A 19,370-nucleotide genomic window follows, 5' to 3' on the forward strand; every position below is an offset into this window, starting at 1 on the left:
CTTTTTTATTTAAACAATTGAAATTTTTTTATATTAATTGGCTTTTAATATTAATAGTTGGTTTTATTTAGAGGAATTTAATTGATTTTAGAACAAAGTAAACTATTGTGTGAACGGATCTTTGGCTTATATGATTTACTACAGTCTGCGTTGAACGGCCATCACAGTATTCACCACACAGAGCTGTTTATCTGTGTTGGGCACAGAATACATTTTCCTCAGTGAGACAGAGAGTGGTCATGGTTGGGGGGAAAAAGCACTGTGCATTGTGACCTTTTCAAAAGAGAGTGTTAAACCTTTTTTTCTTCTAATCTGACCCGTCAAAACAAGAACCAAGCAACAGACCAATCACAGTGCAGCAGAGGCAGAAAAAAAAAACCCATGGGGAGATGAGAAAAAAGAAATAAATCTGTTAGGAAAGGACATGCACTGTAAATTGGCTTGCACTATAATGCTCTGCTACATTAGTCTATTCAGTGAGTTTTCTATGCTTTTGTATTATGTGTTATTTTATTATTATGTTTTATGAGGCCATGTTCAACTGGTTGCTATGGGAACATGCTGGCTTCTAATTATTTTTCTGAAAAATAAAAAGGGGGGAAAAAAGGAAACGAAAAAGAGTGTGAAAAGAAGCCAGCAGGTCGAGGCTGATGAAGCCGCTTAGGACTCACCACATCCTGACTGACACGTCCAAAGCAGATCTGGAAGTATTTCCATGAGGTGAGCACGACCAGGAAGAAGGGCAACATGTAAAACTCCCAGTACCACACTGTCACAACAAAACCCTGCAGGCAGAGGAGGCAACAGGTCAGATATTAGTGAAGAAATAATCTTTTAGTCACATCCTGGATGCTTGTATCTGCTACTGTAAGGTTAGTCTAATGAAGACCTGATCCGCATGTGATGTGCAGTACCGCTAATTGTACGGCTGGTCTAACTCCATCTCAGCTCGATCCTCTGCACATGTATTAACATTAACCACATAAGTCTAATTGCTCCAACTCGCCTCCATTAAATTTGATCCATTTCACTTCAGGCACAGGGAGGCTTTGTGTAAATGTCATTAACATCCATACTGTCACATGATGCATGTTCCATGTGTTGGGTTCAGGTAGAACACGTAAGAGGATAAAGTAATATGGCCTGCCATGTTTCAATTTAATATCTGTAGGGAAAAATAAATAAATAAATAAATAAATAAATAGGCAGCACAGGCCAAAGTGGCTGTAAGCCAAAAAGTACTGGAAGGGGTTTACAGGTTTTATAAGCTAATAAAAAAAGAGACAGGGGTTAACATCTGGTAAAATCATACTCTCTTCTGAGGCACCGACTGACATAAAAGATATCAGATCAGACCTCCCCCTCCCACAGCCACAGCCACCACCAGTTTTAATGTGCAAAGAGCCAAGCACGCTCTTGTCTGTGTTATCACAAGCCAAAACGGAGCCTGGGAGACGAGATGAAACCAGTTCCTTGCTGGCAGGGTTATGTTTTATTAGTGAGGACTTTGTAATAACTGAGGGACTGTGGATCGGGGGGGCAAAGCAAGTCACGCTTTGGTGGAAATGTACACTCAGACCATGAAGATGGTGATAATTGCAGCTCATTTCGGCTTGAGAAGCATTACACAGCTTTAGACAGCAAAAGGGTCTCCAGGGACACAAAACGGATCACAGAAATCTAAAGAAAAAAAAAATCCTTGACAAAAGCTGAGAGCGCTACTGAACTGGAAGGGGGGGGGGGGGGGGTAGATTAGCAGAAAGCAGCTGGATTTCCACACGTCATTTGTTGTTTTAAAGTGATAAATGTTGAGTTTACTTTACTAAACTTTATTGTAACAACAGAACACACACAGGTGTCCTCACAGCATTTCCCATAAGTTTACCAACATTAACTAAAATCAGCCACCAAACTTAGCAGCCACTGCCAATTAACCTCCATCTGGCAAGGCCCTTCTTTTCTGCCTCCTGTCTGAGATGAAATACCCAAGTTAAGTCTATCTTCACAACTACAAGGGCAGAAAGATGAGAAATGTGAGATTACTACAAAGTGTCAGAATGAAGATATGCGCTACTGTAAATTAACCTGGAACACAGTAGAAAATGTAAATGGTTGTCTCTTCTAAAAAGAAAACCACACTACTTTAAGTGAAAACCAGAGGGTAGCAGCCCAGTTCATCTAGGAATTAGTAAAGTAATGTCTGATGAGGAACTGTGCAAAAGTAAAGTGAACCCGAGCAGTTTTACAGATGAGACTTTATGTAAGTAAATATCTCAGGAACCCATCGGCCGATGTTGGTAATCAACATTCAGGAGAACTCGGGAAAAGAAGTGAACCACAAAATGTTATATCACAGCAAGAGAGAATACCTCCTTCATCTTCGTGAAAACTAGCCGGACCTTCATGATTAATTTCAAACAAATGAAGAGTAATAGGAGGACACATTACTAGAGTTTTTTTTTTTAAAACTGGGATTTTTTTTACCACAAAAAAGCAAAAGACAGGATTTATGATTGTGTGATTTCCTTTTTCTTTGCTGAGTTTTTGACCCACAGTGATGAGACTGACATCTTTGTAATCAGCAGTCTACTATACGACATCTTGTTTGTGCCGAAATTAGCACTAAAAGTGGACAGCCCTGTTCTCATGTTTATGTTACATTCCCATATATTTGCTTGGGGCTTGAATTATGTTTCGTTTGTATGAAAAATGCTTGGTAGAGTCTTTTAGCTGAGTTTTCCCCATCAGTTTGGTATGCTACATCTAAGGACTGCTGCTTCCTAGTGTCTGCAAAGATCTTCTGTACTGCATGAATCTCATGCTGGCCCTGTACAGGGAGTTCTCATCAAGAAGAGGTTAAAACACTATGAATGTGTGTTAAAAGTTAAAAGGAATAATATGCAAATTCTTAAAATGTGCCATGAATTATGTGTCTTTAATGCTGAATGTGTTGTTCACTGACATAAGAAGTGACCAGTGAACACGTTTAAGCACTGATACACTCGTTTATCCTCAGCAGCTTCAACTGTTAAAAATAATATATCCTGTTAGGAAATGAGGGGAAGAACAGACTGGTTACACACATTTCTGATGAAGCATCACCGTTTGTGTTAATGTCCTAGGTGTCTCATAATACTTTCTATTATGTCCAAAACCTTATGATTTTTGTCTCCTCTTATGGAGGTGGAAAACCCCATTTTTTAAGTGGATAGAAATTTATAGTGACCCCATCGCTGCTTATGCTTTTGGGTGGGGCAATGGTTGAAGTGGGAAAGATGGGAGGTGCTATTTGGGAACAGGCTGCATCTTTGTTCTGGTTTAGAGAAGATTATTACAAAAAAAGCAGCTGATGTTTTCACCAACAGTAGTATTAAAGGCAGCAGAAATTAAACAACTTAGTTCACCGGTTAGGATGAGACCACGTCGCCATGCGGCTTCTCACTGATAAAAACCTGCACCCACAAAGACACTGACTGTAACAGCTCCGTCTGACAGCTGGCAGATGGTGCAGGTGGTTCGTCACTGTATCCTGTCATGGAGAGGAAAACTTTGATTCATTACGCTTATGTGGCGGCATTAAGCAGCCATTTATTTCTTCTCACTGAGGCTTGAAAAGACGGCGGGCATTGGTGTGAAAACAAGACTACAGATGGTACTGTCTTTCAAACACCGAGACGCAGTGGGAGGACGTATGTGTATGCTGCACACTTGTCCTTGCTTATATGATTTCTATTTCGGCGTGTACACTGAGCTGTCAGGTAAAAGCAGCAATAATATACCTAGTAAAAATGTGTGGTACATGTGGAGGATGAAAGAGTATTCATTATTGCATTTTTTATTTAAAATAATATTGTATATAACTTAAGTCCTATATGACTAATTCAATATAATCTGATCGTGTGGAACTAAATGCATGACTCAGAGCAAAACCAGAGAGTTCTTCTGTTCAGTTCCACCTCTACTAAAATTCCCATTTTTCCACAGCAAACTGAACAAACTGTACTTCTAGCTATTATACTGGATCTCCATCAGTCCTGCAGGAAAGTCTTGCAACAGAACAAAACTTTAGTGCCATCTACAGGACGAGCACTGTAAAAACAAAAGGAACTTTCTATGACCTTGATTGCTTGAATAGTTAATGAACAACTTGCTGTATGCCACTTTTATCAAGCTAGATCAGTGAGCGAAAAATGACGAAAAGATCCGTGCTCACTTCACGTCGCAGTTTAAGGACAGAGGCTAAAAGGCTGCCTCAATGTTTCCGTCTTCACACTTGCTTAACATTTATGTTCAACCATGACAGGAAGGAGAATCAGCTTTATCAGGAGTCTTTTAATTGAACCTCGGTCTGCATAATGGGGCCCAAATCAAACTGAACACAGACTGGACAGAGGGTTAATGAGTTGTCAGGGAAGTAGAACAAAAATAGACTATCTGGACTCCATTGGGACTCTACTCTCTCCAGCTGAGGCTTAACTCTGCATCCAGGAGACAAGCAACACTGAAAGAGTCCACTCCAACAAAGAGCCGGGCCAAGCCTGTGTTTCTGCTGAGTCCAACGCTGCATTGATTAAGATTCTCTCCAGGAGAGTTCAAGTAGGGGTTGGCCAGACTGCAGTTGTGTTCTGCAGCCTTGGAGGGAAAACAAGAGGGAAATGCAGATAGTGTGTTGATAAGCTGTTAAAGCACTTCACCAGGAAGGCTAGCAGGCTCCTCTGAACGCTCTCCCACTGGAAGCAGCTTTTGATGTACTGCACAGTCGACATGATAGCCCTGTAAAGTGTCTGAACACGGAGCACGTTCCTGGCCAGAGCCTGAAAGATAAAAACAATAAACACACAAAGCAGATAAATACAGCAGTGGATGCATGCAGTTACAGTTCATGATGTTTTAAGCCACTATGGGTTTCATAAGACATTCCTCTCATACCGAGAAAGAAACAGCGAGAGGGGCTGGTATGTTTTGGTATGAGTCTTTGTGGTCAGGAAGAGGCAAGAAAATGTCAGTAATCTGACCTGATTTTGTCAAACAAGACTTCCAACATTACAGCCTGCACGTTACAAGCCGAGTCCTCCGTGTGTAAGCCAATTCTGGCGTTAGCGAGCAACGTATTGTCTGACAACAATGAGTCTTTGTGGGAAGCGCAGACAGTCAGGCACCCTGTCTCGCACCCTGTCTTGCACACTGTATATCAAACTAATGTAGCAGAACAGTGAGCAGGAACTCAGACACAGTTGGGCTCAATTAGAGCTCAGTTCGGCTAAATCAGGCAAATGTCCACTTTATAATGAGTTAATTGGAAAACATGCTAACTGATATCATTTCTCTGCCATTTTTTTTTCTTTTTTGTTTAAATTTCAATCATTTAAACAGAGCTGAACTTTATAACAATTTTTAACAGAATTCCAAAGAATCTAAAATCTGATTAATTTAAAAATAACAATAAAATGTTTTAATTAAACACAGAAAACAGATGCTGCTTAAAACACTGGAGAGTGTCTGACATTTGTTGCTTAAAACAATCAAAATAGACTCTTTTAATTCAACTAAACAAAAATTCTAATGGATTGTATCAATAAATGCTACTTTGGAAGAGCAAATCCACTAAATTAAAATGGAAAATCAAATATAATGTTTAACCTTTTTGGAGAATTTAGGGTTATCCTCCATAAAAATCCTCTCCCTGGGCTGGAAGGTTCTTATGCTTGCTCTGACCTAAACAAAAAGAAAAAAGAAAAAAAAACAGAGGCAGACATAAAGCTTGAATCTTTCAAAGCCATTATGTCCTTGTGTGTTCACTGTGGAGTGAACTTTTACTTACAGGGTTAAAAATAACCTCCAGCTCCAGAGTGATGTTCCCCTTCGACAGCCCACCTAAGTCCTCCTTCTTTAGTTGGTAGGTGATCTGTTGTCCCCTGCGGATCTGCAGGACAGAAAGGGCATCAGGTGCTGAACTCAGCCATGAACCTGACCATCAGTCATGCTGGATTACATCTTAGCAAGTCTTCAACCTGCTGAAGTGTTATCGGCCTCTTCACTTTAATTCAGACACAGAGTGCAAATAGATTGGTATATTGTTGTCTGCATTAGTGAGGCAGTGTGTACCGAGAGCAGGGGAATGGCAACTTTTCCTAGAAAGTCTGGCGCCTTGTCTCCGTCCTCATCAAAGAGCGTCACAACCAGAACATCATGAATATCTCTGACAGGGCTGCAGAGGAAAACAAGGTGGTCAGAAAGCAGCAAACATCAGTACAGCTTCAGTATAAATGACAAAAAGAGAAACTCAAACTAACAATGTGAGGACTTTATTCCACTCTGGGTAGAGGTTCTTATAGACAGTGTGGGTCTGCAGCCGGTCATTCCCCAGTTCCAACACACAGAAAGGGTCACTCTTACCTGCAAAACACAACACACAACACTTTAAAATTGAAAGCCAACCTAAAAATGTTTTATTTAAAGACAGAATAAAACCCAAAAATACCATTTAAATCAGCAGCCAGCAGATCTGCAGCTTTGAGAACTTTGACTTGAAGGAAACCAACATCACTGAGGCTCTTCACGGACCTTTTCAGACTCTGGGGAGACAACATGGAGGTTGGAAGAATCACAAAACATTTAAGTACACACACAAACCTCAGGAAATACTACAAAATGTTCTTAATTATACCAATATTACCACTCATAACAACCATCTGGATGTTTTATTGCATGCAATGACAACAAAAGTAAATTTTCTTTTTTTGAGCTGAATCAGAAAACTTTCTGATCAAAAATGCAGCTTCAAGTCATCCCAGAACAGTCCATACTTGCAGCTACATTTCACACCACTGACAATAAATCCTTATAAATGCAGACTTTGACAGATTATAAACATCACAAGCAAGATTCAAGTCTCTACAAGTCAATTCAAACCTTTCTGGAATTAGGTGCAGCCATCCTTGCCAATCTAACATGTACAAAGCAGCACAGCACTTCGTGTCAAAGCTGTTCATTACAACTTTTATGGCAGACTATAATGGGCTGCTTTCTCCAAAACAGCATTTATTCCCTCCTTGTTTCTGTAAAACATGAATTATAGTTTACCCACTGGCTGCATGCGACACCTGGTATCTTTTCAATGTGTAGGCATTTTCAGAACAGCCTTGTTTCTATCAAGGTATCTATCGTCTTTACTTGGAAGGATGACTCTTGTTCATGAAATCCTGCCATTTCTTTAAACAGATGCAGCAGAAAGGACTCAGTATATTGCCAGGGAGATACTGCCATCTCTTGGCCCTTCAGCACAGAACAGAAGGAGGCAAGAAAAAGCTCTACAATGATGCAAGCTTTTATTTACACACTGAGTACAAGTTTTTTTGTCTCAGCATTTCAGTGCAGACTTCCTCCTCCATAGTGTGTTTCATGGAGAGGATGCTGATATAAATTCTAAGTTTATACCTTGTTTTATCTGTAACACCTGCACTCCTCCTTTTTCATTCATTTATCCAATCAGCCATGGCAGCGTATACATGTACTTGTACATGGTAGCAGTGTTTTGGCTAAAAGCCTGCAGATTAAGGTCAGAAATTTCAGTTAATGTTATCAAGCAGTGTCTCACTTTAAGTGTGACATGATTGTTGGTGGCAGACGGAGTGGTTTAAGTGTTTCTGAAAAGGTTGATCCCTAGTGATTTTGATGTACAGCACTCTCTAGAGTTGAGCTGTGTAGCTCAATCTCATATATATCTCAATTTTTACTGAGGCTGCAGATGGCAGGATCAAAATTTGGCATCACCAGCTTCTACTGAATCAGTGGAGCCAACCTGCTTCAGGTCAACAATCCAGGAGGCTGGTGGTGTAGTGGTGTGACTGTTTTCTTGGCACACTGTCTGTGGCCCCTAATGCCAATTGATTGTGGCTTGGTTATCATAGCCTGAGTTTTGATGCGGAACATTCACCCCCACATGGCCACAGTCTATATTCTTGCAATGGCAGCTTCCTGCAGGGCAACAAATCTGGATTCAGTTAAACATTTTTCTGATGCAACCGAAGTGCAGAAATGATGAGATGCAATCAATGACTAAAGGGAGGTGCAGGACAATGGAAAGTAGACACTAGTGAAGAGTACAGATACTGACGTAGTTGCTCAGCTCGATTTGTCGTTGTTTAGGTTCATCCAGTGGTGCTGCGCAGAGGTCGGAGATGGAAACGCCGCTGCATGTCTTCAGTGTGATCAGAAAGACCAAGCGTCCTCTGCCGTGGTGCAGTGAGTGTGTGAACACCATCCTCTCATTGTAACGAACACCGGACAGGTCCACTTCACATCTGTAAGACACACACGTACAGTACATATTCAGTCAACACACATACATGAAACGTACATTCAGCTTACTGGTCTGGGAGCCGTGTTTTGATCAAATGGCCTTTAACCAATCAGAACACAAGCAGACCAGGGTGCTCGTAATTATGGTTGCCAGTGCTGTAAGCACACAGCACACACTATCGCTTTGTCATGACTTTCGCCATCTAACTTCACCCGCAGCTTCGACTCTGCCCCCAAAAGTTATATTAAAATGTGCGTCTCAGTTGGGAATAGTGTGCTTTGACTTTTGCTGTACAAGTCTTACAGTGTTTACGTAATTCGTACTATAGGAATGAATGGGACTTGACCAAAATGAGCCAAAAATCGTCTTTGGAAATATACAGCTTGGGTATACTTTGACCTAGAAACATCAAGGCAAAGGCAAATTTATTTGTACAGCACATTTCATGTACAAGACAATTCAAAGTGCTTTACCTAAAACAATAACAGCATTACAGATAATGCAAAGAAAGCATCAAAACTAGTAAAAGGCAGCAACAAAAAGCAAATCAAATCATTTAAAGTTTTAGCGGGTCACAAAGATAAAATCTTAACTGACTTCGTGAACAGGTCCTTTACCTGCCAGCCAATTCTCACCAGGTCTATGGCTGAAATTGGCTAGAAACCAGTTGAACTTTGACTGGGGGGAGCAATTCTAACTGGAAGCATAAGTATGTATAAACACAGTAATAACAGTAGATAAATAATACCAAAACATAGGATAAAATACTGCTGACTCTCCCAAAGTGGATGAGCCATCCAGACCATCTGTCTTTTTAATTATAATTTGGTCTTTTAACGCTTATGGCCGAATCAGTTAAGTTAGTTGTGTTGTTTTGTCAGGGAATGTCAAAGAAGCACATCTTTAATTGCATTTCTCTTTGTTGTCTCCCTGTTAGCCCTCCAAGATAAAGTTTTATCTTGAAAATATTCAGACAGCTGACTCACGTCCCCAAGCACTCTTCGCTTCTTCGTCCCTCTTTGGACCAGAGCTCCACTTCCAGGACTTGTGGACTCTCCAAGAACTGCTTAAGGGTGAATCTTTCTCTCCACTGAGGATTAGGCGCTTTGCACTGATTCTGAGTCAAACAGCACATGAAAAACAAAAACAGAATCTATGTTAAGTTTGTGTAGTTTACGCTTTACTTTTTTCTGAATCGTGACCAGTGTCTTTAAAGGACACAAAACATGTAATAGGATGAGGCGAGGGACTGGGACTGGTCCTTTCAGTCTGCAAAGTGCTTCCTCATGTGTTTGTGGATCAATCTTCATAGATAATACCTGGGAAATTAACTATGTAGCACACAGTTTTTTAACTTTTATCCAAACAGACAACTGCGAGAAAGAAGAACAGAGACAGAGAAATTTTTCAGGTTTGATGTGCAATGGAAGATGTTGCAGCAGAATCGCCAAAAATACACCTGGAATAAGAATATTATTGATACAAAGACGGTCTAAAGATGACAGTACATGCACAGTATCTGGGTTGCTGGAAAGGCTGTTTATGAGGCGTGTGTGCCCTCTGTTGGCGAAAGATTGCAACTGTGCTATTGAGCACATGGATGGGTAAATGTGGAAAATGACACTTATGAGCAGCAGAAAGCACCTAGAGAGCGGACTCTACATTGGACTGCAACCTAATGGTGTGAGTTATGTGGGTTGGTATAAGTTGGTATAAGCTGAACAAATTAGTGGGAGACTCGTCAGTGATAATCCATAATTGGAATGTGGTTATTCGCTAAAATGAATGTTTCTGGCCCTCCTGACCAGCTTGTTCATTTTTTTCTGCCCTGTTCTGTGCATCCACCATCCAGCTCATTACCACACAGAAAAGGATAGATGGTACCGCAGCATCACATGGTTTTCAGCCGCCCCGATTAAGTTGCATGTCTGACTTCTAGTGTAAAAGCATCAACTTGACATACAACTTTTTTCTGCAAGTTTCATAAACTGATTAATACGAGATATTAATGAAGACAGCTAGCTAAAATGTATTTCTCTTCCATCCTGGTATTAAAAACTGGTAACACCAAGTTGTGCGAGAACCCTGGAAAAAAGGTGCACTTAGACAAAACATTCCTTGCAGTCAAAATTAAAGGGGCTTTGATCAAGTTTACTATCATTTAGGAGTTTTGGGATGGCAGAAGAACAGAAGCAAGGGCAAAGAAAAGAAGAAAATGGTGGGAAAAGGAAGCCTTTAAGGATCAACAGAGACAAAAAGAGGGAGGAGGGAACTTGCAGAAATGAAAAACATCCGCATCCCATTGGTACCTTGCTTTTATACTGCTGCTCTCCGAGTTTGAAGCGAACATAGAGCTGGCCTGTGTGAGTGTCTACTGGCAGGTCCTGTCCTTCAACCAGTGTCACCGACATCACAGACGTCCACAGCTGACTTTTCTTCAGTGTATCTGCTAAACGAGAACTCTGAGGTGTCCCTCCAGACTGCAAGAGAGGGTTAAGAAACTAATTAGATGAAAGGTAAAGAGGAAAATATATGAATCAAGGGATTTAAAATTAAAATGGATCAACCTAATATAACTAATTTTCTAATAAAACAGATTAAGTATTATGAGCCAGTTCAATGAACAGATTAGAAGGCTGTTTATAAAGCTAAAAATTAGCAACAAGCTTTAAATCAGCACTTTTATAAGAACTCAGTTTAGAAAAAACTAAACAAATTCTTTTTTTCTTAGATGAGGCCTGTATCAGCTAAAAAACAGTATCTCTTTACCCTATACATTAAGAACAATATTGTAAGATAATTAGTTAATCCTACATGAAGATATTTTGCTGCACTGAGTTTCATTTAATCCACATTTTATTGACAGATGGCGCTGGAATGTTCAAGACTGTTCTGACACTTGCACAGGCAGGAATTCAGCTTTCAGTTAACACGCCACACTGCACCTGTGCAGCAAAGCAGCAGCTTCCAAACAGCAGCAGCCAGCGAGCATGCAGAAACAATCAGTGGTTTTTCTGACTAATCCTTAAAACGAGTGACGGTGGCAAAGGTCATTTCTGTTGGTGCTGCACTGTAACGCATAGCTTCATGCACTGCATAGGACAGACTGTGCAGAAAACAGCATGCTAAGCAAGCAAAGACACATTCATGCCGTTTGGAAGTAGGGCTGGAAAAAATGGCCCCAAAAAAAAATAAACAAAAACAAAAAAAAACTCTTTATTTTCAAAACAAATACGATTTCCAATTTTAATTGATCTTTTTTTCCTTCTTTTTCTTAAAAACATATTACACTTATTCAAAACAATATTAAACTTAGAGCTTTTCCATGCAAAATGTGTTCATTTATTTTTTTTATGAATGAATGACAGCAAAGAACTAAGAACTAAAGAACTAATTTATGTAATTAATTGCCTTAACATTTTGAACGCATGTAACGCATGTGCGGCATGATAAGGCTCATACACCAGTCATTTCTCTGGTACGATGGCGGGACAAGGAGGTGTTTAGAGATAAGATGACCGGCTTAATGGATGGATTTGAGTATAAAGAGAACATTAATGGAACAAACCATGGGCGTACTTTTTCCAGTGAGTAGGTTAAACTTTCCTGCGTTTTTAAATCAACTTTACTTGCAGTTTTGCACAAACGTGGCTGCTCTAGTTTCTCTCTGGTCCCTTCTGTGGCTGCTTCCTCCTCCTCCCTCATCAATATTTGTATGTTATACACATACCATACGCATATGATATAGACACCAATAACTATATATAAACACTACACAGACTTTATTCAATAACATGTCTCAGCCCTCCATGGAATACTGGACATGTCTCTTTCAGCATGGAAAGAGTTGCTGGGTGGGAAGCTACAGCCAATGAGAGCGTAAGAGATGAGGTCAGAGAAAAATAACAAAAGAACATCTAACCACAAAAAATTCAGCGAGTAATAACGTAACATACTCAGAGAGTGTGGCAGCCATATTTAAAATCCAGACAACAAAACAAACCTAATCGCTTGTATTATGTTGTCAGATTAATGATGAGAGGAAAACATCCGGAACTGCTCAATAATGACCAAAAAGACAAGTCATGGTTGATGTATGGAGAAAAAAAATTCTGGTATCTGACTTTTTTCTACAGATTATTGGTGTGATGTAAACCAACTACAACGTAAAGCTTCTGATCACAAGAAAAACTGGAAAAATCATTATAACAATCTGGTAGAATGAACTCGCTTGAGACGGACAGCTTTTTCTGAACTATAGTAATTTGCTGCCCTCTTGTGGCAAGAGGCTAGACACTCAACACATTTCAATGTAGTTTCTAAGCTGGATGTAATATAGTCCCTCTTTTCTGTTTGGCAGATATCTGTCCAAAGCTGACCAAACTAGATCCTACTTAATATTGGTCAATGTGTTCCCTCCACCATGCCTTACCCTACTACTTCGTTTTCGGGCCCACTTCTGCTGCCAGGAGCATGCATATTAGATGCAAAACAAAATGACACTGGTTAGTAAGCTTAGACAGAAACATTCCAAACATAAACATGTAGTAAATAGGATGCAATGCAAACAAGTGTCCCTAATGACAGAACACATGCAGTAAGTACACCTGAGGGCTTGCCATACATTGCTTTTCTTGCTGTCCCCATTCCTGAGTGAGAGACTTATGTCCACCTGCACGGTGCCCATGTCCTCCTCCAGGCTGTTTGGGTCATCCAGTGGCAGAGATAGCTCATTGACCCTGAGACAAGGAGAATTTCAGCTTTAAGTTAAACACATCTACATGTGAGACGAGGAGCTGTGTGACGTGGAGGATTCAATATATGAGTGGAGTTTTATTCAGACCAAGAACAAAAATAAGTGGTTTTACTGAGCAGAAAAAAGATGAAACTAAACTACAGTATTCTACAAAACACAGACCAGCTCAAATAAAGTGGTTGTGGTTTTGAGGTTAATGTGTGAAAACAGGCACAGCATTCTGCAGTCTAATGCGGTGCAACAGTACAGCAGTGGATGGCACTTTTACCGTGATTATTTTGTTGACATTTCCCAAAAAAAAGCGTTCGACTTATGATGGATTGTAAGAGAGTAACACACAATTTCATCTCAGATGAGCTGTGTGACAAGAGGTTGATCGAACTACCATATTACAGTGTACTAGTTAGAATAATTATATACAAAAATGCCAGTATTAGCTAATTATGTTGTTTAAAGTAAATATACAGTATATACTATTTATAACTGTGTGTGTGTATATATATATATATATATATATATATATATATATATATATATATATATATATATATATATATAAACTTAAAAACTTAAAAAAAAAGGTTTCTGCAATAAGTGCCAAAGATAGTTTACAGTGATTTAGAAACAGCATTTCTGCTTCATTTCCACCAGAGGGCGATGTTCCATTAAAAAAACTAATATAAATAAAGAAACTGCAGTCACCACTTTATAAAACAAGAATTTGAAAAAAACAAAACAAAAACATATAGATAAAAAAAATCAGTAAATGCACAAAATAAGAGTTTTTTTTGGTTTGTTTGTTACTTACACATCAATAATTAAAACCCAGAGTCTGTCATTGTTTAAACTACACACCTTTGATGTTAGGGGTGTAATTTTCTATATTTAATCAAGAGCATAATTGTTTGCTTTGAGAGCAAGATTTCTGGTTTTCATGCTCAAATATCATCTTGCTCTCTCTCAAAACTCTGCTCTCACACTCAGAAAGTCCCTCTTGCTTTCAAATATATTGTTCTTCCTTTCAAAACTCTGTGCTGAGACTTGGTCTCTTTCCCTCACACTCAGACACTTTCTCTGCTCTCAAAACTTCTGCTCTTGGATATTTTTTCCTCTCTCTTGGGTTGCTGAAAGAGCTGTCTGTCAAATCTCCTCCAGCCAATAGAATATGAGATGATTTGAGCAAATCGTCCACCTTCTTCAGGGTGCGCTTGTTTTACTTGACACACTTAGGCCCGGATTTTGTTTGAACATAAACTTTTTAGTTGTGACTAATTATCATTTTATGTTTTATATAACAGTGTCTCATTAATAAAACAAATAAGTTGTTTCTAATAGTTTTCTACATTGTGCAGTGTAATAAAAATGATTAGAAAGAAAACTCAACATGTTACGTTTCTGTCAGAGGGGTGTGAAAAAAATTTATATGCATATGGTAATCACTCATATATACTCATAAAATAATCACATGTATATTCAGTTTCTTTATTCATTATTATTGTTAATCCATTCACTATTACGTTTTTATATTGTGTGTTCTCATTCTACAGAATACTGAAGTTAGTTTTCATTGTATATATGTGTGTGTGAGTGTAGCTGAGTAAATTTGCTATATAAATTTAATAATCATTTAATTGTATGAACGTTCTCAAAACCTGTATCCTTTATTGTGAAGTTATTATTGTCATGTAGATAGCATTTGCTTGTTTGGTACTGTTGCCAAGGTTCCTAGTTGGCTGTTGTAGCAAGGGGGGGGCTTAATTAGCGACGCACCGTAGCAGTATGTGTGACGTTTTTCAGCCTCGCGGCAAAAGCTGGAAGACCATTGTGCGGGGAATGAGGGGAGACCGTGTTGATGTCTGACCGTGCTGCTGTTTGTATCTAACTGCCCCTCCTGCTATTTGCAGGTGTGTGTCTTTAATAAAAGTGCAGATCCTGATCCCTGCTGTAACATCATTCGTCAGCAACCATTCAAGAGCCGCTACATAAACTGGTGCCGTGACCCGGATTCATTGGTCAGCCGCTGCCGATCTCCGAGGGCTCAGCTGTGTGCTTGTGACGTCTGGGATGCCAAGTTGGTCGACCTGTGGATCCTAGGCTATTGAAGTGATTGCTGACATTCCGTACAGATGTATATGTTTAATATCATTATTCAAGAGGACATATAAGTGGTGTAATAAGTTTCTGTGAGATCTGTATTACTGTTTCAATTTAATTTAATTTAAACACTGCCACCTGTGTTGTATGCAAAATGGCAGGTAGAGGTCACAATACTTTCAATGTTTTCACACCGGTTATGGCAAGAGGGAGGGTTTTGTTCAACCCAGACAGTTTAATCCAGGTTAGGGGTCCAGTGACAAATAGTGGTGGACTATTAGAATCAGATGACGTTCCCCCACTTGAACCCCAGTTCTCTACCCCCGTTGCAAACAATGAAAGCACCATTCAGCAGTTACGTGATCTCATTGGTGAGTTAGGGGACCAGATAGGTGAATCAGTAGCCAGTCGCCTGTTAGCAAGTCAGTCCCAGCTCACCTCAGAAAAGCCTTCTGTGACTAAACCAGTTAAAGTTGAGGCATCAGATGCAACAGTTGACTTTTCTAAAATGAGTCTAGTAGTGAGACCTGACATTAAAGAGCCTCCTATGTATCGTGGAGATGGAGATGACAAGTGTTCAGTCCAGGAGTGGATTGAAATGATGGAGCTGTACTTGCAAAAGAAAGGTTCATCAGCCGAGGAGCAGAGGGACGAGGTTCTGGGACATCTTCTTGGCAGGGCCAAAAGTATTGTCAAAATTGGACTAAAGAGCTGCCCATCAGTCAACCCTGAAGTGATTTATGGCATATTGAGACGCTATTTTAGCGAGACACCTGGATCTTGTTTACCACTGGCCGACTTTTATGCCACTCAACCAATAACAAATGAGTCACCAGTAGACTACTGGGTAAGGCTTAATGCAGCCGCTGATGTAGCCGACAGACACTTGGAAAATCGAGGAAACAGAATGAGTCAAATGGATGCTGAGGTGGCCATGATGTTTATCAGAAACTGCCCGGACCCCAACCTTGCTTGTGTGTTTAAGTGCAAACCCATAAGTAAGTGGACTCTTGCCGAGGTGCAGGAAGCTATTGATGAGCATCAAAGAGAACACCGGGTCAAAAAACCGGCAGCAAACACAGCTAAACCAAGGGTTCTCCAGATGGCGACTGCTGTACCAGTAATCACTTCTCCAGAACCTGAGATTGATCAAGTCCATGTAAATACAGCCAAAACCTCTGCAGCCAGTCCACCCCTGTCAAATGATGCAACCGCTTCAGAACCAAACGCTCTGGAACGTGTGCTAAGCATGTTGGAGAGAGTGTTGGAACGCACCAACCAGCCTGTTCATTCCTCGAACCCTCATCATCTCAGTCCAGCTCGTTTCACCCCTTGCCAAGTCTGTGGTAATAACACTCACTCAACACGAACACACTGTATGAGGGAAAGGAGGTGTTTGGCCTGCTTAGAAGTAGGACATCAAAAAAGGTACTGCCCACAAGCCACCAACATCCAGAGGGGGGCCGATCCATCTGATCAGGGAAACTAATTCACTCACGCTTGGGAGGGCACTGTGTGAGTGATGATGATGAGACCCTCAGTGAAGATATGCAATCAGTTTATGCAGAAAGCCAAAAGTCTGCTCCACCTGGATCAGTTGTACTGTTTCAGAACTTAACAAGGCTTGAGAAAGCTGACAGCCTTTTTTACACTGATGCACGAGTGAACAATAAAGTCACATTGCAAGCCCTTCTTGACACTGGTTCCATGGCCTGCACTATTAGTGAGGAGGCTGAGCTGCTGCTTAAGAATGCAGGATTAGCCTCAGAGCCCAACTGTAGCCACAGTGATATCGTGCTTGTTGGCTGTGGTGGTCTACAGGTCAGGCCTAAGTGCATTCATGAACTTAAGATGGAGGTGTATGGATTCACCTTCAGCGTACCTGTCTTAGTTGTTCCAGGGCAGAAAGATCAGCTAATCCTGGGCACAAATGTTATAAAGTACCTCCTGAAGCAGTTTAAGCAGTCCCCACACTTTTGGAATGTTCTGAGTAAGCCCGAGCCCACAGACACACCTGAGATCGTTCAGTTCGTTAACATGTTGTCTGGCATCCACAGATGGAGGGGCGACACCATACCAGATTCCATTGGGACTGTCAAACTGACCCAGGCAGTAACTCTTCTTCCAAAACAGGAGCACCTTGTCTGGGGTCGGCTGCCTAGCACATCTCCCCTTTCTGAAGGCAGCGCCATTTTGGTTGAACCATCAAAAGCACAAATCCACAAGAAAGACATCATTGTCTGCAGGTCAGTATCCTCCATGAACAGTGACAGGTGGGTCCCAGTCCGCATCCTTAACACCTCTGATAAAGCCATCACTTTAAAGCGCCACACAAAGGTAGCAGATGTGTCCCCCTGCATAGCCCTTGAAGATCTGGAGGTGACTCCTGAGCAACATGCTCCTGCAAAAGTTGGTGCACACCAGCAATCTGTGGACTGTGAAAAAAACAGTAACCCCAGTCCCCCTAGTTTGTCTAGTTTCCACAGCAATCTACAAGACTTAGGACTGAGTGATCTTGATATAGATTCATGTGAAGTGTCAGATCATTGGAAATCACAACTACTGCAACTGATCCAGGAATATGAAGATGTTTTCTCTAGGAGCAAGCTCGATTGTGGATTAGCCAAAGATTTTGTGCACCGCATTCACCTGTCTGATGAGCGGCCATTCAGACTTCCATACCGGCGTGTCCCACCAGGGCAATACCACAAACTGCGACAAGTTCTCACAGAGATGGAGGAGCGTGAGATTATTCGCAAGTCCAACAGTGAGTGGGCGTCTCCACTGGTACTGGTGTGGAAGAAGAACGGAGATCTTAGGATCTGCGTGGACTACCGCTGGCTGAATGCTCGCACAGTCAAAGACGCTCATCCTCTGCCTCACCAGTCAGACTGCTTGGCAGCTCTGGGAGGAAGTGCCATATTCAGTGCCATGGATCTCACCTCTGGTTTTTATAACATTGCCATGGCAGAAGAGGACAAAAAACTGACAGCTTTCACGACACCGATGGGGCTATATGAGTTCAACAGGCTTCCTCAAGGCCTCTGCAATAGCCCTGCAGATTTCATGCGGCTCATGATGAGTATATTCGGCGACCAAAACTTTTTGACCCTGCTCTGTTATCTGGATGATTTGCTGGTGTATGCCCCGAATGAGACAGAAGCACTTAAGAGACTTGAGACTGTTTTCAGTAGGCTTCGTGCTCATGGACTAAAACTGGCTCCCAAAAAATGCCAGCTGCTCAGGAGAAGTGTGAGATTCCTGGGGCATATTGTGGATGAAAGTGGTGTGTCGACTGATCCGGAAAAGGTCCAGGCAGTTTCTTCAATGACAGAAGCTGATGTTATGATGGAGGATGGTGTCACGCCCTCTCAGAAAAAGATCAAGTCATTCCTAGGCATGGTCATGTACTATCAGCAGTTCATACCAGATTGTTCCCGTATAGCCAAACCACTGTTCGCATTGACTGCTGCCCCCAAGGGAGGCCGAGGAAATGTGCGTGGTGCTGCTGCATTCAAAAAACTACACCCAAATGACTGGCAGGAGGAGCATCGTGACGCATTCGAACAACTGAAAAGTGCCCTCCTGGAGACTGTTGTTCTTGCACATCCTGACTTCAGTCGCCCATTCGTTCTGTCAACAGATGCTTCCCAGGATGGCTTAGGTGCAGTGTTATCCCAGGTCCAAGAGGGTGAAAGCAAAGCACGCCCCATTGCGTTTGCAAGCAAAACACTCACCCGTGCCCAAAGCAACTATCCTGCACACCGTTTAGAGTTCCTGGCATTGAAATGGTCTGTGTGTGACAAATTCAGCCATTGGTTAAAAGGACACGCTTTCACTGTTTGGACGGATAATAATCCGTTAACGTATATTCTCACTAAACCCAAACTTGACGCGTGCGAGCAGAGATGGGTAGCAAAGTTATCCCCATACAACTTTAGCATCAAGTACATACCTGGCAGTAAGAATATTGTCGCTGATGCCTTGAGTAGGCCACCCTTTGTTCAAAATCGTGTCTGCCAGAGGCTCCTGAAAGAATCATATGAGATGCTTCTGAAGGAGTCACAACAAGTCCAAGAGGGTTCAGTCCAAGAAGTGTTCAGAGTGAGTGCCAATCACCAGAGTATTCAATGTCCTTCTCCATCGCAGGACTTGGAGTGCTGCTCTCTGAATGATGGTGAAGTGTCTGCAGTTCTGGCTGGCCACACTGAGTGGGAT

The 19,370-nt window shown here is 41.2% G+C and overlaps 2 protein-coding genes across 5 annotated transcripts in view; one reads left to right on the forward strand and one right to left on the reverse strand.

Annotated features, from left to right (window-relative positions):
* mctp2b (multiple C2 domains, transmembrane 2b) overlaps positions 1 to 19,370 on the reverse strand; it is a 55,497-nt gene that overhangs the window by 5,950 nt on the left and 30,177 nt on the right. For 2 of the 4 annotated variants that reach the window (XM_041981001.1, XM_041981027.1), the window contains 12 exons: positions 12,927 to 13,041; positions 12,735 to 12,764; positions 10,612 to 10,782; positions 9,289 to 9,419; positions 8,117 to 8,303; positions 6,482 to 6,575; positions 6,294 to 6,396; positions 6,106 to 6,208; positions 5,822 to 5,923; positions 5,641 to 5,715; positions 4,695 to 4,814; positions 672 to 785 (listed from right to left, as the gene is read on the reverse strand). In XM_041981001.1, coding sequence (XP_041836935.1) covers positions 672 to 785; positions 4,695 to 4,814; positions 5,641 to 5,715; positions 5,822 to 5,923; positions 6,106 to 6,208; positions 6,294 to 6,396; positions 6,482 to 6,575; positions 8,117 to 8,303; positions 9,289 to 9,419; positions 10,612 to 10,782; positions 12,735 to 12,764; positions 12,927 to 13,041 — 1,345 coding nt within the window. The remainder of the gene's footprint in view (positions 1 to 671; positions 786 to 4,694; positions 4,815 to 5,640; positions 5,716 to 5,821; positions 5,924 to 6,105; positions 6,209 to 6,293; positions 6,397 to 6,481; positions 6,576 to 8,116; positions 8,304 to 9,288; positions 9,420 to 10,611; positions 10,783 to 12,734; positions 12,765 to 12,926; positions 13,042 to 19,370) is intronic. The other 2 variants (XM_041981010.1, XM_041981017.1) reach the window with 2 other exon arrangements.
* On the forward strand, positions 14,657 to 17,665 carry LOC121637109. The gene is made up of 2 exons (XM_041981040.1): positions 14,657 to 16,498; positions 17,210 to 17,665. The coding sequence occupies exons 1-2, from the start codon at positions 15,307 to 15,309 to the stop codon at positions 17,254 to 17,256; spliced, it is 1,239 nt and encodes a 412-aa protein (XP_041836974.1). The 5' UTR covers positions 14,657 to 15,306; the 3' UTR covers positions 17,257 to 17,665.

This window comes from Melanotaenia boesemani, chromosome 1 (genome assembly GCF_017639745.1).
Source record: "Melanotaenia boesemani isolate fMelBoe1 chromosome 1, fMelBoe1.pri, whole genome shotgun sequence".
Classification (NCBI taxonomy): domain Eukaryota; kingdom Metazoa; phylum Chordata; class Actinopteri; order Atheriniformes; family Melanotaeniidae; genus Melanotaenia; species Melanotaenia boesemani.